This window comes from Medicago sativa, chromosome 5, assembly GCF_051527215.1.
Source record: "Medicago sativa cultivar Bolivia chromosome 5, Bolivia_mono, whole genome shotgun sequence".
NCBI lineage: Eukaryota > Viridiplantae > Streptophyta > Magnoliopsida > Fabales > Fabaceae > Medicago > Medicago sativa.
The window spans coordinates 21,663,894-21,689,978 of NC_140753.1; the positions used below are offsets into that span (position 1 = coordinate 21,663,894).

Here is a 26,085-nt window from a genome sequence, read left to right on the forward strand (position 1 = left end):
GAGGTCCAGCTGAAATCCAACTTAAGGTCGACCATCTCGTGAACACGCCTTAAATCCTAATGGACTATCAATCTAGACCGTTCAGTTTGGATCCAATGGTGTGACTACCTCTAGCTCTCTACAAGTGTCCCTTGAGGACAATGTCCTGGTGAAGGTCTAACAACCAAAAACCCTACTTACTCCTTATAAATACTAATGTGCAGTGTTGGGTCATGTATATCACTCTTTACCCTATTATTTGTCTCACTCTCTCGTAAAACATTCTCGTAAAACAAGTTATCAAGCATCATACATTTCTTGTCAAAATTCATCAGGGGTAGCTCAGCTGGTTTGAGTAAAGGGTTAAGAAGTTGGAGGTTCAAAATTCAAGTTCGAGCAAGGAGAAAAAACGAACATGACAATCATCATACTAACATTTGTCATTAAAAAATCACTCTCAATAAACCTCTTTTGCGACAACATTTCCGCCATCTTTTGAATAATAGGAATTGTCTTAAGATCATTAATCAAAAGATGGCAGAACCATCAAATTCAAGCACGGTTTCATTAATAGGAATTGTCTCAACAAACGTTTCTAGTGTGATCGGATGGAGGAATTGCATGATTTCAAGAACGTAATCAGGTATTTACTCATTTAGATTATGTGCAGACAGTGCAGTTACTGATTTGGTGATTTCTATCACTCTTGGAGTCTTAGTAGATTTTTTTTATTCTTCTGGACAAAATATATCAAGCGTGGAGGATATGTGAGAAATCAATCTAATTGTAAAAGGATAACGGTCCATAGACCAAACTGTTTCTAGTATCATCCAAACTATAAAACAAAAACGCTATTAATCTATCTCTAAGGGAAAGATGACATTTGAAGACTAAATCTCTTTACGTACTAAAATGAGTTTAGTAAAGTAAAAAAGTGTTACATTTTTTTGGTGCTAGCCCTCCGGTTGAGTTCTAGTAATTTGAAGTTCGACCAAAGTTCGATCGAGAGATAGTAATCTATAGTAAATATATTCAAGAAAAATCTCTATGTTATAAAACAAACAAGTAATCATCGATCAATATTATCTTATACTATTATAACAAAAAAGAAAACACATTATGTCAAGCTTCATTAAAATGTTCACAGTTCACATATGCATAGATTCATATAGATTAATGAACTACACACATTTAAGTACTTAGTGGACTTTCTTTCAAAAATAAATAAATTAGTGGACCTATAACTATAAGGCTTCTTCACTTCATCATTATGAGTAATATTCAAACTTCAAAGAATTCAGCTAAACAGTAACCTCAGCAAACCTCTTTTCCCACGAAACAACTCTCATTTGTCATCTTTTGAGCAATATTGTTCTAGGATTAGTTATCGAATGAGCATTTATAACCAAAACCTTTTTTTCTCGTGAACACCTTCTTGTAAAACAAGTTATCAACAACTGTTGGCGTCCCATCAAAACTCATTGGTAGACTTCTAAAATGCAGTGTCCAAAGACTCTTATGTACCTGTTGAAACTCACTAACCACTGGAGTCACAAGTGAAGGATCAGATTTCCTCGTGTTTGTTGAATTGTTAATTCTTTCATTAAAACACCTCAATGAGTTGAACCAATTGAATGCGTGCAGTAGGGTGGGCAAAAAGAACCATGAACCGAACCGAACCGCGCGAACCGAACCGAACCAAAAATAACCGAACCATTATAATGGTTCAAGAACCGAACCGTTAATTTATTAACAGTTCTTGAACCATAACCGAACCATCTTGAACCGAACCGAACCGTTTGAACCGAACCAAACCACTTGAATTTTTTTTTTTTATTATGGAAACCGCTTGAACTCTTTGTTGTATCTTTCCAAAAAAACAACTTATTTAAAATAGCTTATTTTAAAAAGCTTATTTTATGCAAAATACCTTATTTTAAAAACAGCTTATTTTATGAAAACAACTTATTTTAAAAAAAACAGCTTATTTGAAAAACAGCTTATTCAAAATAGCTTATTTAAAAAAAACAACTTATTCAAAACAGCTTATTTGGATAATTCAAAACAGCTTATTAGTCTAATACAATCCTCCGTTTAACTTAGCAACATCTCCACCCAGCTGAACTATAAATTGTGTGCTAATTCACCCACTCACTCACACATATATTAGTCTGATATAACCATGTTATTATTAACCCATTCAAATCTTGAAAATTGTTCCAAACTTCATAAAATAAGTTTTTTTTTGAAATTTCATAAAATAAGTTTTTTTTTGAAATTTCATAAAATAAGCTTTTTTGAATAAGCTGTTTTTTTAAAATAAACTGTTTTGCATAAGATAAGTTGTTTTTGAAGAAATAAACTATTCTAACTTTTAATTTTAATTTGTTATTTTTTATAATAAAAGTGGTTTTATTCATTGGATAAAAAATATTTGTTTTGGTTCGGTTCGGTATGGTTAATAGGTAAGCAAATGGTTAACCAAACCATAACTTTGTTTCAGTTCGGTTAGCTCCAAACCTGAAACGGTTCGGTTCGGTTTTCCCGAACCATTTCAAAATTTCGGTTCGGTTCGGTTTTTTGGGTTAACCGAACCATGCCCACCCCTACTAAAAGGCTTATAATTAACTTCCCAATATCCACTTGTCCCTTGTCTATCCTTATTTATTCCTAAACATAAACACACTTGTCATTTGAATATAGCAGACATTATGAGTTGAGTTGCATTCGAGATTTTTTATACTGCTAAATGTTTTTACTATGTGCTTGATGACAACAAACTTGCATTCAAACAAATGCAGAACACATACTACATATTTTGATGTTCTTGATTCACAATTTTAATTGTAACGAGATGTATTTTCATATATCAATAAACAAGTATATGGATCATTGACCTAATTATAAGGGATATGTCCAATTGTCTTTCTATTGGATCTTCTAATATGTTGCTGTGTGTTAGCATTCATCAAGAAGGGCACTAAATTCCCACATCGCTCAAATACAAGACATGAAGCCAAAACCTCTATTATATATAACTCTAAGTGCTATTTCCCTTTGCATCAGTTAACTTACTTGTGTGTCAAAGTTTCTTTGTGGGGTAACCATCTGTGGTGATGATATCTTCGAAAGGATACCACCCTAAAAGATGATTTTCCGCTTAGAAATTATGACTAAGCAAGTAGTAATATAGTGAAATTTTTTATATGTGGTAATGGTTTGAGACCATATTTAGTTGTTACACCACACAAATAAGTCTAATGATTTGGAAATTTTTTATAGTGAAATTATGTGTGCATTTTTTTGTTTTGTTTTGTAAAGACTGAAAGTTTTATTATAAAACTAAGGAAGGATTAAACATATAAGGTCTACGGTTAATAGCGACAAAAAACATTTCTTTTGTTGTGGATAGCAAGGCAGTACCATTACAAATCAATTAAGAAAAAGTTCTTTTATATTATGAAAACTATAAACTAAATATTTGGTTGTGTTTTTATAAAAACATTTTTATTAAGAAGTCAAATTAATCCATTGAGATTGACATTGGGAGAATCGAATGTGAGACAACGAGAGTGCCATATAAAACTCATAGTATCTCATAAACAAGTGATTTGATTTCCTTATGTTCTTTGTTAAGCATAAGAAACTACATTCAAATATGAAAAGTCATAAATCACAATAAACTAGTATCTCATAAGCGAATAAAACTCATAGTATCTCATAAACAAGTGATTTGATTCGCTTATGAGATACTAGTTTATTGTGATTTATGACTTTAGTATACTGTTGTTCTTTTACAAGTGATTGGATTTGATATGATTGTGATTCTTTGTAATTAGAACTGATTTTGATGTATGGTTGTTATCATTTTACAAGTATGGTTAAATATTACAGCAGAAAATATCATTCCATGTCCAATTGCCTTTTTGTTGAGTTCTTTTTATTGTTATATATTATTATTATATATATGGACTAGCATTCATGGGGAAGAGAGAGTATAATAAGAAAGACAATTATGGTTGGAATATGGAAGATGAATGTGGTTAGCAGTATTATTTGATTTTTCTTAACAATCTCAACAATGTGGATAGTTAGAGTTGACGTTTTCAGCATTGCGGCAACCGTGGCTATAGAAAGCTCATAATCAGGCAGTCATCAAATGCAGAACACATACTACATATTTTGATGTTCTTGATTCACAATTTTAATTGTAACAAGATGTATTTTCATATATCAATAAACAAGTATATGGATCATTGACCTAATTATAAGGGATATGTCCAATTGTCTTTCTATTGGATCTTCTAATATGTTGCTGTGTGTTAGCATTCATCAAGAAGGGCACTAAAGTCCCACATCGCTCAAATACAAGACATGAAGCCAAAACCTCTATTATATATAACTCTAAGTGTTATTTCCCTTTACATCAGTTAACTTACTTGTGTGTCAAAGTTTCTTTGTGGGGTAACCATCTGTGGTGATGATATCTTCGAAAGGATGCCACCCTAAAAGATGATTTTCCGCTTAGAAATTATGACTAAGCAAGTAGTAATATAGTGAAATTTTTTATATGTGGTAATGGTTTGAGACCATATTTAGTTGTTACACCACACAAATAAGTCTAATGATTTGGATATTTTTTATAGTGAAATTATGTGTGCATTTTTTTGTTTTGTTTTGTAAAGACTGAAAGTTTTATTATAAAACTAAGGAAGGATTAAACATATAAGGTCTACGGTTAATAGAGACAAAAAACATTTCTTTTGTTGTGGATAGCAAGGCAGTACCATTACAAATCAATTAAGAAAAAGTTCTTTTATATTATGAAAACGATAAACTAAATATTTGGTTGTGTTTTTATAAAAACATTTTTATTAAGAAGTCAAATTAATCCATTGAGATTGACATTGGGAGAATCAAATATGAGACAACGAGAGTGCCATATAAAACTCATAGTATCTCATAAACAAGTGATTTGATTTCCTTATGTTCTTTGTTAAGCATAAGAAACTACATTCAAATATGAAAAGTCATAAATCACAATAAAATAGTATCTCATAAGCGAATAAAACTCATAGTATCTCATAAACAAGTGATTTGATTCGCTTATGAGATACTAGTTTATTGTGATTTATGACTTTAGTATACTGTTGTTCTTTTACAAGTGATTGGATTTGATATGATTGTGATTCTTTGTATTTAGAACTGATTTTGATGTATGGTTGTTATCATTTTACAAGTATGGTTAAATATTACAGCAGAAAATACCATTCCATATCCAATTGCCTTTCTGTTGAGTTCTTTTTATTGTTATATATTATTGTTATATATATGGACTAGCATTCATGGGGAAGAGAGAGTATAATAAGAAAGACAATTATGGTTGGAATATGGAAGATGAATGTGGTTAGCAATATTATTTGATTTTTCTTAACAATCTCAACAATGTGGATAGTTAGAGTTGACGTTTTCAGCATTGCGGCAACCGTCGCTATAGAAAGCTCATAATCAGGCAGTCATCAAATGCAGAACACATACTACATATTTTGATGTTCTTGATTCACAATTTTAATTGTAACGAGATGTATTTTCATATATCAATAAACATGTATATGGATCGTTGACCTAATTATAAGGGATATGTCCAATTGTCTTTCTATTGGATCTTCTAATATGTTGCTGTGTGTTAGCATTCATCAAGAAGGGCACTAAAGTCCCACATCGCTCAAATACAAGACATGAAGCCAAAACCTCTATTATATATAACTCTAAGTGCTATTTCCCTTTACATCAGTTAACTTACTTGTGTGTCAAAGTTTCTTTGTGGGGTAACCATCTGTGGTGATGATATCTTCGAAATGATGCCACCCTAAAAGATGATTTTCCGCTTAGAAATTATGACTAAGCAAGTAGTAATATAGTGAAATTTTTTATATGTGGTAATGGTTTGAGACCATATTTAGTTGTTACACCACACAAATAAGTCTAATGATTTGGAAATTTTTTATAGTGAAATTATGTGTGCATTTTTTTGTTTTGTTTTGTAAAGACTGAAAGTTTTATTATAAAACTAAGGAAGGATTAAACATATAAGGTCTACGGTTAATAGAGACAAAAAACATTTCTTTTGTTGTGGATAACAAGGCAGTACCATTACAAATCAATTAAGAAAAAGTTCTTTTATATTATGAAAACTATAAACTAAATATTTGGTTGTGTTTTTATAAAAACATTTTTATTAAGAAGTCAAATTAATCCATTGAGATTGACATTGGGAGAATCGAATGTGAGACAACGAGAGTGCCATATAAAACTCATAGTATCTCATAAACAAGTGATTTGATTTCCTTATGTTCTTTGTTAAGCATAAGAAACTACATTCAAATATGAAAAGTCATAAATCACAATAAACTAGTATCTCATAAGCGAATAAAACTCATAGTATCTCATAAACAAGTGATTTGATTCGCTTATGAGATACTAGTTTATTGTGATTTATGACTTTAGTATACTGTTGTTCTTTTACAAGTGATTGGATTTGATATGATTGTGATTCTTTGTAATTAGAACTGATTTTGATGTATGGTTGTTATCATTTTACAAGTATGGTTAAATATTACAGCAGAAAATATCATTCCATGTCCAATTGCCTTTTTGTTGAGTTCTTTTTATTGTTATATATTATTATTATATATATGGACTAGCATTCATGGGGAAGAGAGAGTATAATAAGAAAGACAATTATGGTTGGAATATGGAAGATGAATGTGGTTAGCAGTATTATTTGATTTTTCTTAACAATCTCAACAATGTGGATAGTTAGAGTTGACGTTTTCAGCATTGCGGCAACCGTGGCTATAGAAAGCTCATAATCAGGCAGTCATCAAATGCAGAACACATACTACATATTTTGATGTTCTTGATTCACAATTTTAATTGTAACAAGATGTATTTTCATATATCAATAAACAAGTATATGGATCATTGACCTAATTATAAGGGATATGTCCAATTGTCTTTCTATTGGATCTTCTAATATGTTGCTGTGTGTTAGCATTCATCAAGAAGGGCACTAAAGTCCCACATCGCTCAAATACAAGACATGAAGCCAAAACCTCTATTATATATAACTCTAAGTGTTATTTCCCTTTACATCAGTTAACTTACTTGTGTGTCAAAGTTTCTTTGTGGGGTAACCATCTGTGGTGATGATATCTTCGAAAGGATGCCACCCTAAAAGATGATTTTCCGCTTAGAAATTATGACTAAGCAAGTAGTAATATAGTGAAATTTTTTATATGTGGTAATGGTTTGAGACCATATTTAGTTGTTACACCACACAAATAAGTCTAATGATTTGGATATTTTTTATAGTGAAATTATGTGTGCATTTTTTTGTTTTGTTTTGTAAAGACTGAAAGTTTTATTATAAAACTAAGGAAGGATTAAACATATAAGGTCTACGGTTAATAGAGACAAAAAACATTTCTTTTGTTGTGGATAGCAAGGCAGTACCATTACAAATCAATTAAGAAAAAGTTCTTTTATATTATGAAAACGATAAACTAAATATTTGGTTGTGTTTTTATAAAAACATTTTTATTAAGAAGTCAAATTAATCCATTGAGATTGACATTGGGAGAATCAAATATGAGACAACGAGAGTGCCATATAAAACTCATAGTATCTCATAAACAAGTGATTTGATTTCCTTATGTTCTTTGTTAAGCATAAGAAACTACATTCAAATATGAAAAGTCATAAATCACAATAAAATAGTATCTCATAAGCGAATAAAACTCATAGTATCTCATAAACAAGTGATTTGATTCGCTTATGAGATACTAGTTTATTGTGATTTATGACTTTAGTATACTGTTGTTCTTTTACAAGTGATTGGATTTGATATGATTGTGATTCTTTGTATTTAGAACTGATTTTGATGTATGGTTGTTATCATTTTACAAGTATGGTTAAATATTACAGCAGAAAATACCATTCCATATCCAATTGCCTTTCTGTTGAGTTCTTTTTATTGTTATATATTATTGTTATATATATGGACTAGCATTCATGGGGAAGAGAGAGTATAATAAGAAAGACAATTATGGTTGGAATATGGAAGATGAATGTGGTTAGCAATATTATTTGATTTTTCTTAACAATCTCAACAATGTGGATAGTTAGAGTTGACGTTTTCAGCATTGCGGCAACCGTCGCTATAGAAAGCTCATAATCAGGCAGTCATCAAATGCAGAACACATACTACATATTTTGATGTTCTTGATTCACAATTTTAATTGTAACGAGATGTATTTTCATATATCAATAAACATGTATATGGATCGTTGACCTAATTATAAGGGATATGTCCAATTGTCTTTCTATTGGATCTTCTAATATGTTGCTGTGTGTTAGCATTCATCAAGAAGGGCACTAAAGTCCCACATCGCTCAAATACAAGACATGAAGCCAAAACCTCTATTATATATAACTCTAAGTGCTATTTCCCTTTACATCAGTTAACTTACTTGTGTGTCAAAGTTTCTTTGTGGGGTAACCATCTGTGGTGATGATATCTTCGAAAGGATGCCACCCTAAAAGATGATTTTCCGCTTAGAAATTATGACTAAGCAAGTAGTAATATAGTGAAATTTTTTATATGTGGTAATGGTTTGAGACCATATTTAGTTGTTACACCACACAAATAAGTCTAATGATTTGGAAATTTTTTATAGTGAAATTATGTGTGCATTTTTTTGTTTTGTTTTGTAAAGACTGAAAGTTTTATTATAAAACTAAGGAAGGATTAAACATATAAGGTCTACGGTTAATAGAGACAAAAAACATTTCTTTTGTTGTGGATAACAAGGCAGTACCATTACAAATCAATTAAGAAAAAGTTCTTTTATATTATGAAAACTATAAACTAAATATTTGGTTGTGTTTTTATAAAAACATTTTTATTAAGAAGTCAAATTAATCCATTGAGATTGACATTGGGAGAATCGAATGTGAGACAACGAGAGTGCCATATAAAAATCATAGTATCTCATAAACAAGTGATTTGATTTCCTTATGTTCTTTGTTAAGCATAAGAAACTACATTCAAATATGAAAAGTCATAAATCACAATAAACTAGTATCTCATAAGCGAATAAAACTCATAGTATCTCATAAACAAGTGATTTGATTCGCTTATGAGATACTAGTTTATTGTGATTTATGACTTTAGTATACTGTTGTTCTTTTACAAGTGATTGGATTTGATATGATTGTGATTCTTTGTAATTAGAACTGATTTTGATGTATGGTTGTTATCATTTTACAAGTATGGTTAAATATTACAGCAGAAAATACCATTCCATGTCCAATTGCCTTTCTGTTGAGTTCTTTTTATTGTTATATATATGGACTAGCATTCATGGCGAAGAGAGAGTATAATAAGAAAGACAATTATGGTTGGAATATGGAAGATGAATGTGGTTAGCAATATTATTTGATTTTTCTTAACAATCTCAACAATGTGGATAGTTAGAGTTGACGTTTTCAGCATTGCGGCAACCGTCGCTATAGAAAGCTCATAATCAGGCAGTCATCAAATCTGATAAGAATGTTTAGACACAAGAAGTGGATAGTTAGAGTTGAGCTCTTAATGTGCTTCTTATGGCATCTAGAAATTGATCACAGTTCATATTGATAAATGGTTAAATACCAAAGTTTTTTTTACCAAAAACCAAGAATGTACACTCCTTTTTGTGAGCAGAATGGCTTTGACTAATGACTACTCCCTCCGGTCACTATTATAAGGAAATTTTGACTTTTTAGGTTCATTCAATAAATGATGTATGTGGTCTATAATATAGACCACATACATCATTTATTGAATGAATCTAAAAAGTAGAAATTTGCTTATAATAGTGACCAGAGGGAGTACTATTGGTTTTGGAAAGCAGAATAGGCGGAAAAAGTCCCACACCGGTTAAATTGATGACAAACAGTGGAAACTTGTAATATAAAAACTCCTATTCTGGTCTAACAAATTCAATACTCCCCAGTAGCAACTATGTTGTGGTGGAACATTTGTGATGACCTTATTATTATGACGAGGAAAAATTAATTTTATGTGTTAGATTTTTCCTCGTACACATGAGGTCATTATTAGGCTGTTTCATTATATAAATAAGTTTAATGTTTTTTTTTTATCATCTCAATCGAAATAGTATAATTATTTTTAATTTTTTAAAGAATTTTAAAATTATGTGTGGAGAAGTGGGGAATCCGGGGTTCGAACCCCGGCCCCTGCAAACATTGTCCCTGGTAGCTACCAACTAGGCTATTGAACCAAAAAAAAAAAAAAGAATTTTAAAATTATGAAGAAGAAATTATATATGATCGCAACAAAAATTTTAAAATTTTGAGTTGTACGCATGAATTGATGTAAAAGCAGAGATAAAAAAAATTGAATAAATTTTATCGAGTTACTAAAATCAATATTTAAAAATTTAATAGGGATAAAAAAATTATTTAACTTTTTTTTTTTTTTTTACATTTGAATAAAAATAATAATTTGTTATAATGGATAATGGATGTAAAAAACCAATTTCGAATTATGATCTTATTGGTATAATACATGCATGAATCCTTAACATTAACTAAATTGGTAGTAAAAGCCACATTGTGTCAAACATTAATAAGAAAACTACACAATCAGGCATTTAAAAAAAACACAATTAGTCATGTAACTTAATTTTAGATAACAATTCAATCCTTTAATTTTTTTTTTCATTTTAATTTTTCAGATTCTAAAATGCTGACATATTATTCTTTTTTACATAAAAAAAACTCGTAAACCCAAAAAACTCATTGCAACATGCATATCTTCATAGAAACACTCATATGCTCATAAAAATAACCCAAAATGTCATAGAATTCATCTTCAAAGAAACCCAAATTTTCATCAAATCTAAAACTCAAATATTAAAATAAAACTCATATTTTCAAAGCAACACAAATCTTCAACTTTTTATTGTACAAAGAGTCAACCTATTATACCCAAAAGAAATTTAAATCTTCAAAACTCAAATATTTAAGAGAAAAAACTCAGTTAACAAATTCCTTCATTACCAATTTGTTTCTTTTGAAAAATGTAAACTTCCTTCTCTCTACTCACTTCCCTCCAAAAAGTTATTGTTGATTGTGGCTACTTGTAATCTAACAAATTCGTGTTGGTTGTTGCACATCCTTGTTATTGTTGCTAGCGTAATCAAAGAGTTTTTGGGTTTTGAATATCAAATTCAACAACATTTGCAGATTTGGTTTTTTTAGAAAGATGAAGATGAATTGTTTTTGGGGGCAAAATAATGAAATCTTGGTTTCTTTTATGAAGATGAGTTTTTGTTGAATGTGAAGGTGAATATTGTGATTTTTTTGGATTTTTTATGTAAAAAATGATAACCATGTCAACATTTTAGAATCTAAAGGATTAAAATGGAAAAAAATATTGGACAAAACTTTTGTGCATTTTTTTTTGAAGGAAACTTTTGTGCATTTTTGTTAACCGCTTTTCATATGGTTCTTAACTAAAATTACACCATTTTTTTTATATAACAAACTTTAAAAAAAATTATGGATCCGAGAAAATCATAAGGAATTTAGTTAAGAACCGCACATAAACCACATAAGAAAATGCACTAAGTTTTTTTAAAAAAATATAAACGATTGAATCATAATCGAAATTAATTACGAAACAGTGTATTTTTTCATAATTAATTAATACACATTTTGTGAAACATCACTCCAATTTTCACACATGCATATATTAACGAACAACACACAGTTAATTATCTTTCAAAAAAAAAAACACAGTTAATTAGTGGACCCACGAGTCTTCCTCATTTCACCTTCATTCCAAGTAAGAATATTTAAAATAACCCACTTAACCGGAACCTCAACAAACCTCTTTTACCACAAACATTCTTATTTGCCATTTCTGAAAAATAGGAATTGTTCTAGGATTAATTATCAAATTAGCATCCTGATTCAAATCCGTCTTGTTTCTTGTCAACATATTGTTGTAAAACAAGTTAGAAATGTTAGCATCTAATCATAATTCAGTGGCAAATTTCTAATGATTTCACTGAAATAATCTATGGAATTGAAAACTTCGGCAAGTTTCCAGATGGCTTCCCCAATCCAAATGCTCAAGGCATTCGTGGACAGCATGTGGCTTTTCTGGCCTCGTTCAGTTCTCCAGCAGTGACAAAACTGTTTGTTGCCTCAGGGCATTCACGGAACTTCTTAAGGAGGACCAACAAGTTTGGTCACATTCGACATTCATGCCTTTTAGGTGTATTATTGGTAGAAATGCTTTCTACAATTGTTTCTAGGTGTGTGTTAGTGTATGTCTCGTGTCTGTGCTTTATAGCTGTTGATAAGTTCCCTGTGAAATTCCAGGCTTATTTGTTTTAATTCAGGAGATGTTCTACTTTGGTGATAACATTTTACGATGCTAGGGGAGTGGCTCCAGCCTCCAAGAAGAATCAAATAGACAGTTCAAAAGCGAAGGAGTAGAGAGTAAGTCGTCTTCTTCCATTTCAGCTTCAAGATGTTGCGAGGGATTAGATGGATAATAAGCTTCTTCAACTATATGCATATGATCGAGAAACCAAGAAAACATGGAAAGTTTGTCGATATACTTTACCACAAAAATGCTCGTGTTATACATGATGAGATCATGTATCATATTGAATATGCAAGTTTTCTTTTATTTTTATTTTTAGCTTTACCTTCTTTTCTGTTTAAATATGTTCCTGAATGGAGTTTTAAGTAGTGTTATATTGGGAGCAGCCTGTGTTACTCAATCTTACCTACAAATCTAGAATCTACATCACACCCATCCAATTTGTGAGCATGTACTAGATTTTCATAACCTTCATGATAATATCCTGCAGCGCTTGCTTCATTACCTGTTAATATCTTCCTAATAATAAGTTTGAACTACTTGATTGAGCAACTTCAATTTCATTTTTATAAGTTAATATGTAGATAGATTTAATGTGTATGTAATCCGTAAGATTCCAACAAATATGAGATAACTTTTACTTTTGCTTTTGCTTTTGGAATGGGAATTTGGACTTGTGACCAGCATCAAAGGCAAAAGTCCCACACCGGTTAAGTTTATGACAAACAGTAGACATCTACTATAAAGTCCTATTCTATTGGATTACCAACATCAACTATGTTATGTATCAATTTTATTGGATTAAACCTTTGGAGTAAAAAATTATTTTTCTTTCGTAGTTAGAAAAATATTTTTTTTTCTCTTCGGGTGATAATTCAATAATGTTGTTGCACCATACAATTAAGTCTATTTTTCTTAAAAACATCAATCTAGATAATTTTGTTTTTATAATGATAGTCAGAAACATTTTTATGGTTTAAAACAATTTAAGAAGATTAGTTATTTCTATGATTAAAGAAAATTGTTAAAGAATGAGTAGTTTGAAAATATATGTATAATATAATTTTGGCTAAATACTATGTTTGGTCCTTTTAATTTGACAGAATTTTCAAATCCATAAAAGTATTAGATTAATTTTAAGAGTCTTAAATTTAATTTGGTTAATTTTGTTCAAGGCAATATGGAGCGTCCCTGGAAAAATGGAGGTGGAGGAGAAGATTGTGGGTGTGGGAGGAAGAGATGCTAGCGGAGTGTAGGAATTTTATTAATGGTTTTATTGTGCAGTCTGATACTCCTGACAGTTGGCGGTGGGATCCTGACACTATCGGTGGTTACACTGTGCGTGGTGTTTATCAGATTCTGACTACGCAGACACCCTGTTAGTGACGGCATGTTGGATCTTGTATGGCACAAACAGGTACCTCTAAAGGTCACAATCTTTGCGTGGAGACTGCTGCAAGATAGGTTACCAACCAAGACCAATCTTTTGAGGCGCGGGATTATTCACCATGAGGCCGCGAGATGTGTGGCAGGGTGCGCCAGCGACGAATCAGCGGTTCATTTGTTCCTTCAATGTGATGTTTTCGGTTCCTTGTGGCAGCTAATCAGGTCTTGGATTGACATCACAAGAGTAGACCCCAATAATATTAGTGATCACTTCTTTCAGTTTATTCATTATACAGATCACTCGAAGAAGCGTCGATCGTTTCTACAGCTTTTATGGCTTTTGTGTGTTTGACAGGTTTGGAAAGTATAACTGATTGTTTCTTAGGATGGCTTCCTTGGTACACCTTATGCTAAGGAGGTATCATCGCCATCGTTTATATATTCCATTTTTTATTCTTAAAAAAAAAAAAAGCTACAAACTCTTTTCAGCATAGAGTTGAAAATAATCACAGTTCATGGTGGATAATAAAAAGGTTAATATCAGAATCATAAATAAAATTCAACTTTGAGGCTTCTAATTGAAATTAATCTAAGTTATCGGTGTAAAAAGATTTGTCTAATGAGAGTTCAAACTCTTCAATTCACATGAAAATACATGATAAGATGATTATTAGTCTAATGAAGTTTTATATAAACAATGGATTGTAAATGAAGTGAGATTTGTTATCAAGACCTGCCATTGTTTTGTCAGTGAAATTTTAGAGTTTGCAGTTCTAAAACAACTTGAAAGTGAAACTTCAGGTCCCACATCGGGTATACTATGAACAAGGTATATGAGACTTCCTATGTTTCTACTTTCTCATTAGCATTGACATGCAGAGCAGTGAGTTACTCTCGAGAAAGGAGTGGCCACTATTGAAGTATATATATATATATATATATATATATATATATATATATATATATATATATATATATATATATATATATATATATATTGAATTTCCAAGAGGCTCCGTTGTCTTTGATGGTTTCTAAAACGGATCCACTCTTTTCATCTCTTCATTCTAGATAATAGTAGTATATGTGAGTGGAAAAATAATATAATTTTTTAATGTATAATTTAAAAGTTTTATTTTTTAATTTCGATTTTTTTTCAACTTTCTGCTCACACTTATAATGATAATATTATAATTACACTGAAAGTTGCGTTAATCATCAAATATACTCCGTCTGATTTTTCTTTTTTAAATGAGATAAATAAGTCAACAAAAGTTATGTACATTACAAACCAAATATATCGACTTTGGTTGACTCATTTGTCTTTTATAAAAAAAGACTTGGTAAAGTGTATTTTATAGAAGAAAAATTACATAAACCTCCTCTGAGGTCTCTTTAAATAACACAAACATCCTCTTTAATTTTAAAATAAACATCAACCTCCCTAAGTTTTTATCAAATGAATAAAAACCTCCCCTATTTCTAATTAACGGTGTTTGTTTCAACGTAAATTACAATACAAAAACAAAGAATGACTGAAGTTCATACTATATATTGGGATAATTAGTTATATTTTCATTATTTAAGTCATTCTTACCCCACCAATAGCACCCTATACATGACAGCACCGTCTTATTAATTCACAATAGGTAACATTAGAGCTTCCAATGTTGTTTAATGGCATTGATTCCTTCCTTTAGTGACCCTTTCTTTTTGTTCTACACTGTTATTTCTATTTGTGATCCCTCCACTAAAAACTCATCCACCCAATAAAATTGGAATAAAAAATATGATTTAAAACATAAAGAAATACACCTGTGTGAAGAACGAAAAAGGATAGGACGCTAGCAATCCATATATATATATATATATAGGGTTTTGTTACAAGCCACCCTTTGGTGGTGTCTTTTAACAAGTCACACCTTAAGGTGTGATTTTCACTTTTTAGTTATAACTTTGCTAAAAGACACCTTCATAAAAGGTGTCTTCTATCATAACCCACATATATATATATATATATATATATATATATATATATATATATATATATATATATATATATATATATATATATATATATATATATATATATATATATATATGGGGTTTGCTAGGATACACCCACTAGATTTTATTAAGATGTGTTTTAGCAAAAATATAACTAAAAAGTTGTTAAATACACCTTAAGGTGAATGTTGCTAAAACACACCTTCTAAAAAATAAGTGGGTGTATGTTAGCAACTCCTATAGACATTTGCTAGGATACACCCACTTATTTTTTAGAAGGTGTGTTTTAACAAGTTATAACTAAAAAGTAGTTAACTACACCTTAAGGTGTAGCTTGCTAAAACACTCCCACATAAAAACTAGTGGGTGTGTTCTAGCAAATCCCTATATATATATATATATATATATATATATATATATATATATATATATATATATATATATATATATATATATATATATATATAATAAGAACTAAGTGTGTAGGAAGGGAGAATAATGTTGGAGGAAATATAACTAGTTGCTCAAAGATAATGTGAACTTCAACCATTATGTGTTTTTATATTGTAATTAACGTGAAACAAACGGTGTTAAGTGATAAGAAATGTTTTTTTATTTATTTTATGAGAACTTGAAGGAGGTTGGTGTCTATTTCAAAACTAGAGGGATGCTTGTCTTATTTAAAGAAAACTTAGGGGAGGTTAAAGTAATTTTTCCTTGATAGAATGATCATCATAATTTTAAAAGAAGAATAATGCTAGTAATATATTTTTTTAACATATTTTAAAATATATTTTTATATTGTTGAAGTTTATGAATTGTAATCAATAAAATAAAATATGTTGGAAATATGTATCTTAAGAGTGGGTCGATGATACTCCTCTTAGAAAGAAAATTAACTGACGTCGTTGCTTCATACTTCTAGTAAAATATGTGTATTTTTTAATAACGAATGAAAGATATATTTTTCCAAAAACAAATTCTCTGGTTTTACAACAAAATTGTAAGGGTAAACTTGTGTCCTAAGGACATATGTTAAACAACCTAAAAATAGAATGTTTTAAGTTTTATGCAATTTAACTATTATAAGTTTAAAAATAAAATTCAATGTACAAATTTCAACAAAATATTTTTACATTTGACTCATTAACTTTGTGCCTTGAGGGCACAAGTAAGCATTCCCCAAATTATGATAGTTTGAAAATGATTTTCGATCATTTCTTATATTTTACTTGCTAAGACGTCTATTTAATCATCAAAATACAAATACCGTGTGTCAAACATATATGTTTATCTCCATCCCTATCTCTATTACTTTTTTCTTCATAACTTACACACATTTTAAAATATAAAAAAAAAAAAATCAAAAAAACATATTATTTAATATCAAACTTTTGATGTCAAAATATCATTACTCCTTAATCAAAAAAATGAAAATATCATTATTCCTATAAATAGTAGGAAAACAAATTCCAATGCAAAACTAAACAAGACGTCTCATAGATCATTGTTGTGAATTGTGATCAAAATTCACACCAATATTTTGATGAGTGGAGCAAAATAAGCAGCATCCAAAACCAAAGAGATCAAACTACATTAAACCATAAGATAAAGGAGAAGATTGAAAAACATGGAGATAAATGTTTTTACTGCTGTGCTTGACACCAAATTTGCATTGAGGTCAATTGAATGTGATGCAGAAAACATACTTTCACTCGAGGTCAATTGTGGTAACTAATTTAGCAACGGTATTGCATATTGTTAATGTAACACTGTTTCTCAAATTTAGCAAAAGTTAATAATATTACACCACTGCTAGTCTAGAAGTTAATGGTGTAAAAATGTACTAACATAGTAGAAATAGCAGTGTTATTGAGCTCTTTATTCTGATGAGATATGGTTAAGGTTTCATATTAGAAAATTGAAATAATAGTGCGATAAACAGAGTTGAGCTCTTTCAAAGATTTGTAATAAGAAAGACAAGGATGGTTGAGATTTGGTAAAAACTTAAAACAAAGAAGCAGTCATGGAATTGAAGACGAATAAGTGTCTTAGGCTAAGGTGATGAAAAACATCTTTCAATGTTAATGCACACTGTAACATGGTTTATTTCATTGCAGTCACCAAAACCAAAGAAGACACTCTCTGTTAAACATGTTAACCTGTGAGTGGAATAGGAATTTAGATTGATTATCATTGGTTTGCAGCATGTCAAGATATTGACAGCACAAGTTCCTTACTCAAGTTTAAGAGCCTTGGATTAATTGTGGAATAATTTTGTTCTAGGCACTATGGAACGTCGTTGAAAAAAATTGGCTACATCACACCCAACCAATTGTTAGCAAGAATGATGTTTAATAAAAAGGTTAAATACCAAGAATGTACGTACTCTCCTGCAGCGCTTGCTTCCTTACCTCTTAATATCTTCATAATAACAAGTTTAATCTACTAATTGATTGAGCCACTTCAATTTCAATTTTATAAGTTAATCTGTAGATAGATTAAATCTGTATGTAATCCGTAAGGTTTAAAAAATATATGAGATCACTTTTACTAATTACTAACTACTATTGCTTTTGGAATGGGAATTTTGTACTTGTGACCAGCATCAAAGGCAGAAGTCCCACACCGGTTAAATTTATGACAAACAGTAGAAACGTCTCTTATAAAATCCTACTCTTGTATTAAAAGCTTAATATGGAGCTGAATCATCCAACGTTACCAACATTGACTATGTTGTGTATCAATTTTAATGGATTAAACCTTTTCAGGAAAAATTATTTTTCTTTCTTTTATAGTTAGAAAAATATATTTCTCTGGACGGGTTTTAACCCGTTAATGTTGTTGCACCATACATTTAAGTCTAATTTTTTTAATTAGTTTTTATGAATATTGTCAAAATATTTATACAACACATATTTTAATATATACTTTTCAACACGTTATTTGGTGGAGTTCAAATGAATTTTAACCAATTAAAAAGAATATATTGAAAAATATGTGTTAAAATATGTGTTTCTAATATTTTTGTTAAAACGATTTTAGAAGATTAATTCTAACATTCAAGAATAAAACAATGAGTTGTTTACAGTGGCGTATCCAGGACCCCGAGTTAAGGGGTGCAAAATTTTAACTTCATTAATTATTATTAAAAGTATAAATTCCAATATATATATATATATATGGGTTATGATAGAAGACACCTTTTGTATATATATCTACTCATAATCCAAGGCTAATAACAAATATATGGGTGTGATAGAAAACACTTTTGTATATATATCTACTCATATATCTACTCATAATCCAAGTCTTTTGATAGAAGACACCTTTTGCACCAATATTCCCACTTTTATAGCTATTTGCACACCCTGAAAATTTTGTTTTGCACCTCCCCATTACTGAACCTTGCTGATGCGTATGAGCATGACTTCTGATGAATGCAATTTTAATGCTGTTAAATGCAATTGTTCTATTGACTTTTATTTTCCCATAAAAGCCAAAAAGGAATAATTAAAGAATCGAACAAAAGTCATAATGCTTAGGCTTCAATACTTCAATTGCACTTCCACAACACCAAATCAAATGCTTTTGATTTTACATTGAAATAAAATATTTTCTCTAAACTCATCCTCTACACCAAATCAAATGCATTTGATATAACTTACAAATAAATAACATAATGTAAATTACTAAAAAAAATCTTTTTACTATCTAATTTCTGGTCAAATTTTTATTCATTTTCTTTTGCGTATAATGACTATGATTATGACTCATTTCATATAATGTAAATGATACTCTTTTGAACCTGTAGTGATAAACACTTTTTTTGAAAGGTCCTTGTGATAAACACTTGAATTTACAATTTTTCAAAAATTATAAAATTTAATGTGTTAGTCAATAAAAAGACTATAAATTTTAATTGGGTAAAAGTTACAAAAAAGTAAATTTAGTAGTTTAAATTATAAATTAAAGAGTTTAATTTCTATGCACTAACTGAAAGTTATTTTACACATGTATCCAAAGAAAAATCATGTGATATTATTAGCGTATATTAATTAAATCCCAAGTAAAATGAGTAGATATATATATATGACGGAGCGATAGTGAATGGAATCTTGCATATAAAATAAACAAATATTTTATAAAATTAATATATGGAATGGTGGAAAATCCGTATCATCATTTACAAGTACGAGTTTAATGGTGATGGGTTGACAATTCAAAACAACTTTGCACACACAACCAATCAAAACATTCTAAATTGTCACGTTTATTAAAAATATTAATTGACGTAGCAATTTAGAATGTTTTGATTGGTTATGTGTGCAAAATTATTTTGAACTGTCAACCCACCTTAAAAAGTTTTGATTGACGTAGCAGTTTAGAATGTTTTGATTGGCATAACAATTTAGAATGTTTTGATTGGTTGTGTGTGCAAAATTATTTTGATTGGTAGCTCACAAATAACATTGTAAACCCCCAATTTGCTAATCCATTTGATGGCTTGTAATAGACCAAGCGCTTCACCTTTCATTTGTACTTCCTTATTTTCTATTTACACGTAGTCAACCACTTCACACATGCCAACACATAACCGAGTATAAAAGTGAAACTCTCGGCAGTAATCAAGGTATCGTTGCATTCACGCCTAATGAGTTTTCAGGACTCAATAAGTAAGATTTATCTGGTGAGTGGTTACTGAAGGGTCAAGATCCTCTCCATTTATAAATTTTTCCATTTGTTGCAATTTGGAGAGAGATAGACACATAAAAAATAATGATGGTGGGATCCACATAGTGATAGGACCCACCACTTATTTTTTTGTATCTATCTCTCTCGAAATTGTAACAAATGGTAAAAGTTATAAATGGAGATCATCTAAACCCGTTAGTGAATGCTATTGCTAATGTCTCACCAGCATCTGGCCGAATGGAGCTAAGTAATGGAAGAATAATGATACATAATGCTTCCGGTAGGAACTTGCTTCAAGAATAATGACACTTCTTGATGCTTACCCAACAATTTATCTAAAAAAATACCTTGTAATTATTTTCTCCTTTCATTTCCATATTTTACATTCTTCTCATAAGTGATTGGAACTGAGATATCTCTTTTTCCTTTGCTGCTATTCTATCTTGAAATGGTAATGCATCTATCACTGGGGGACTTGAATTACCTTCATTAGAGGAAATGGTAATGTATGATTATGATAATTTCTTGTTCTTCTCAATTCATTGCTTTATTGTTCTTCCCATAATAAATGTTTATGGGACAAAGTGATATCATTTATTATGATTACTTCTTGTTCTAAATTACTCCCTCGGTCCTATTTACAAGAGAAAATTGACTTTTTAGATACATTGAATAATTTATGTATCTAGTTAAGAATCTAAACCAGATACATAAATTATTTAATGTATCTAAAAAATTAATTGTCTCTTGTAAATAGGACCGGAGGGAGTAAATAGTATAAATGCATAAAGCCATAAATTCCCTTTTCTATAACTTTGGTACCATTAATTCTTTCTGACACTCAAAGTATGTACTCTTATTTCAGCTTCACACTGTTGCGAGTGGTGGTGAGATGGATAATAAGCTTCTTCAACTATATGCATTTGACAAATCAAGAAAACTTGGAAAGTTTGTTGATATAGTTTATCACGAAAATTCTAGTGTTCTTCATGATGAGAACATATATCGTATTGAATATGCAAGTTTTCTTTTCTTTTTTCATTCTAAGTGTTACCTTTTGTCTATTTAAATTCGTGAATGAAGTTTTAAGGAGTGTTATATGTTTTGTAACATGGTTTATTTCATTGCAGCCACCAAAACCAAAGAAACTTTCTATTCAATTCATGGATTATGGAAATGATAAGCATGAAGTGACTATTGTGTCGATGGACCCGGATTTTTAAGCCTATCTTCACAATGATTTTTTTCTATGTATTAAATTCTTTTTATAAACAAGCCTAATGTAGTGATTTTGCACATATTGATGATACCTGCACTGGATTAGAGAATGATGACTTATTATGCGCTGGATTGTGTTTCTGAAATTCTGTTCTTATATTTTTTTTGTCACATGTTGCTTCTTGTTAGGTGTCGTACGGAAGAGTTCTTGTTTGTGATGAGAAGCAGAAGAAAAGCATTGCATCGAAGATTTCGTGCCATGAACAAGAAAAAATTTCAAACATTCGTTCAATCAGAGTTGCCAGGTTCCACAAATCTTTTTCCTTCACATGACAGTGTACAGTATGAGTTGGGTAAGTATTCGAGATTGATTATATTGTTAAATGTTTTTACTGCGTGCTTGGAACCAAACTTGCATTGAAACAGATGCAGAACACATACTTTCACCGGAGGTCAATTGTTGTTACTAATTTCCTCTTACTACCACATTTATATTAGATAGAAACACAACTAAAAGTTTTTGACCCTTTGGCATCACAACGAGAATGTATTAATATTTGTTTAGACCAGTCATCACTACACGTAATGTACAGCAAATGCGAAATGTTTGTTTAATTATCATGGTTTAAGGTGGGGATAAGATCAGGTGTTTCCATTAATAGGGCCATCACTGGAAGCATTGAAGTTAGCATATACCAAGAAGAATCAAATCAATAGTTAAAAGCGAAAGAGAAGAATCAAATCAATAGTTACATTTCTTAATTTGAGTGAAATGACCAAAACAGCTTTTTTTTAAACAAATAATTTGAGACGAAATAAAGATTATTTAGAAGATACAACTGAATAAACGTACTTATATTGCATTAAAAATCGAAAAGAGTCATTAATTTTAGAAAAACTTTTTCACAAATAAGTCATTGATGTGGGACGGATGGAGCATTCGGCTCTTCATTCAAAATATGATATGTCGGTGGGAAGAAACTTATAGTAATTTTTTTTTTACAGAAAAATTCATAATTTTTTTAATGTATGTGTATCGTACTTTTAATGTTGTTGAAAATGAAAGTTATGTTAATTATTCCTTTTTTTACAGAAAAATTCATAATTTTTTTAATGTATGTGTATCGTACTTTTAATGTTGTTGAAAATGAAAGTTATGTTAATTATTCCAATTTAAGAAGTTTCTTTTTTTTTGGTGGTGTTTGGGGTTTGAACTCCGGACCTTGCATATATCACGCATTATCCCTAATATCCAGCAATGGCATTACCACACCTTCTTTTAACATTTTCTCTCTAAATTAAAATATAATGGTTCGACACATTTTCTCTTGAGCTTGTCTGGTGGGACGAAACACACTGTCAAGGTTGTACTTCCATTGTCCATTGGGACTACCTTCACCATCAGTACCCACATACTTCTCTTGAGCTTGTCCACTGGGACGAAACACACCATCAAAGTCGTACTTCTCCTGTCCCTTGGGACTAAACACACCATCAGTTCCCTCATACTTCTCATGTCCCATTGAATGAATCATGACCACATCACCAACTATAGTTGTCTGTGTTTGATGAATACAACAATTTTAGATATATGAATGAAACAACGGTGAAAATTAAAATGAAAGGTTCTTACCGTCAGCATAAAGAGAAAAATAGGCGTATAGTTTTTTCTTCATCTCTCTTCAATTTTTGATGTGAATGCATGTAATTTCCAGCAAATACTTATTGGATTAATAGGCGTATTTATAGTTTCTCAAATCTCATTACCTTTGCGTCAAAAACAAAAAATCTTAATACCTTTCTTGTACCGTTTGTTAGGTTGTGTGGTAGTTTGTCAAAAAAAAAAAAAAGTTGTGTGGTAGTTACTTTTAGATAAGATAGGCCACATACTTTTTCGTTTCTTTTTATTTTCTCTAAACTATTTGAGGATTTAAAAAAAAATCTCTAAACTAAAAAAGGTCTTTTCATTACACCGTAAATGGTCAACTATTAGATCCTAATAACAAGAAGGTCATAACAACAATAAATACATTGGTTACAATATTCTATTATAAAACTAGAGGGGGTGTCTTTGTAATTTAAAGAAAACTCAAGGGAGGTGACTGTAATTTTCTCTAAATTTAAAGGAAATGCTAACTTGTGCCCTAATGACACAAGATAAATATCTTAAAATAGAATTAAATAATAAATATTGTATTGAAAAGATAAGTTTTTAAGATTTTAAGGTTACAATTTCTAAAATTAAATTTTTACATTTAGTTTCTTATCTTATTCAATGAACATTTTCATTTCAAAACATTTTCAATGAACATTTTCATTTCAAAATATTTATGTGTCAATGCAACACTATGTCCATGCAACCTAGTTAGTATAAATTGAGAATTACTACTAATACACAAAATGAGCGCACAAAGTTAAAATACTTAGATTAGATGAGGGTAATTATAAAGTATATAGTGTACTCCTAGGTCTTTTCAAAAAAAAAAAAATTAATGCAAAGGTTACATGTCATTGTTAATGAGGGTGTACATGGACTATAAGTGTTTTTGGTTTCGTAGTGACCAAAATATAATTTAAAAAATTAATTTTGGTTAAAAGTGAATAACATATTGTGTTTGGATGCTTTTGCAACAAAAGTGATTTATATCAAAGATGTTGTATGGATTGCTTGAATTAAAATTGCATTTGAATGTGCAAATTAAAATAAAAAAAAAAAAAACTAGAGAAGCTAGTAGGGAATGTACCAATTCCACCCATGCCCAAAGGTTGCTCCACAAACGTGTTGCCCGAGCTTCAATGGCAATTCCACCTCCTAGTTGCAGCTTAATAAGATAAAAACATAAGATTACTTTTTTAGTCATTAATATTGGCCAATTAAAACTCTATGGTCCATCACCAAATGCAAAATGACTTCTACTTAAACTAATCTTTTTCAATATAAATGTCTCTTTTAAATAATTTCTAGTTTTCTATAAGGCAAAATCATGACCAAATTCAGAGAAATAACATAGCAAGGTTTAACTAATTTCATATTATACATACTACTAGTTTTAGGAGTTAAAACATGGCATATGTTACTGACAAGAAGAGAGAGTGGATCAAAGTTTGCATGGTTTGTTAACTTGGCTCCATTTTAAAATATTATAAGGTGATGCTTACTTGGAACCTTGTATGCAAGGCTCCAATCATTCAGCACTTTTGTGGTCGATTTCAACATTTGTAATGATTTGTTGAAATGCATAGACACAATTACATGCAATGCACGCTATGCCCTCTTTCTTTTTGTTTAGACTTTAAAACCACGTAAAATTAATAAACTTTCACACAACAACCTCATACAGAGCAAAGGAAATCACTGTAACTCAGAAACATTTCCCATTTCACAAATAAACAATCATAATGATTCACACATTCATCAAATTATTTACTTTCACAAAATTGCAAATCATCAATTCTTTCAATCATGACAACTAAGAAAAACATAATAAATACTTTCACACCCATCCTTTGAAATCAAGAAGTATATCCAATTCAATATCATGAACTATTATTTTCATTTAAATCATGGTCAAGACAAGAGCCCTTACCTTAGATGCTCTCCTTCCAATCCGCTGAATAACCTCTAAATCTATACACATCATTCTTCGCTCTGCTAACTCAATTCCAATCGATCAGGACAGCCGCAAGAAAACATGATTCTCAAATGTTATAGAGAGGATGATATAGATATCGGCATATGACTCTTAGGTGGCCATTATAGAGAGAGATAATTGAGAGAGTTTGATTATTCCTTTTTCTAAACTGTGATATACTAAAATTAGGTTAGAATATAATTAAATTTATGAATATATAAGTCGTACCAAAAATGTATGGATGGCGGTTACAACTTAAAGGAATTAGGAGAAATAATAGCGGTCGGGTGTTTGACTAATGGAAGAAAACCATTGTTCTTTATTAACAATTGTGAAAATGAAATACTTTAAGCAACATATTATTAGGAAAATATTCTTCTCACAAGTTACTATTTTTTTTGAAGGAGAAGCTTCTCACAAGTTACTATTATATTGACGATTGTGCACGAGAACCACGAGGGAAAAGATAATAATATAGCTTTGCATGTATGAAAGTAACGTGACAGAGTCAGCCTTTAAAGCATGATGTTATGGAGGAAGGAGCATTGAATCTTCTGTAGTAATGGAAGCGGGAGTTAGTAAGATAGCAAAATCAAACTTCTTCAAATAGAAGCTTTGATTGCACGTGCATGGTACTGTTTGTTAGAAGGGACCACACACAGTTTTATGTTATGTTGGACTTCTACCATCACATACACTACACGT

The 26,085-nt window shown here is 30.3% G+C and overlaps 1 protein-coding gene across 2 annotated transcripts; it reads right to left on the reverse strand.

The window, feature by feature from the left end:
- Window positions 1–22,886: 22,886 nt before the first annotated feature.
- On the reverse strand, window positions 22,887–26,085 carry LOC146920997 (uncharacterized). 2 transcript variants are annotated; one of them, XM_085714404.1, is made up of 3 exons: window positions 25,336–26,085; window positions 24,493–24,570; window positions 22,887–23,307 (listed from the first exon to the last, which is right to left on the reverse strand). In XM_085714404.1, the coding sequence occupies exons 1-3, from the start codon at window positions 25,387–25,389 to the stop codon at window positions 23,047–23,049; spliced, it is 393 nt and encodes a 130-aa protein (XP_085570530.1). In that variant the 5' UTR covers window positions 25,390–26,085; the 3' UTR covers window positions 22,887–23,046. The 2 variants fall into 2 exon arrangements, 1 of the variants encoding a protein (XP_085570530.1); XR_015011974.1 differs by lacking the exons at window positions 24,493–24,570; window positions 25,336–26,085 and adding an exon at window positions 23,382–24,020.

Excerpts from the sequence above, each read along its gene's own strand:
- LOC146920997 (XM_085714404.1), bottom strand. The coding sequence starts at position 25,389 with ATGATGTGTATAGATTTAGAGGTTATTCAGCGGATTGGAAGGAGAGCA. Across the intron at positions 24,571-25,335 it reads TTGGAAGGAGAGCATCTAAG|CTGCAACTAGGAGGTGGAAT; the intron begins GTAAGGGCTCTT and ends TATCTTATTAAG. Across the intron at positions 23,308-24,492 it reads TTTGGGCATGGGTGGAATTG|ACAACTATAGTTGGTGATGT; the intron begins GTACATTCCCTA and ends CATCAAACACAG.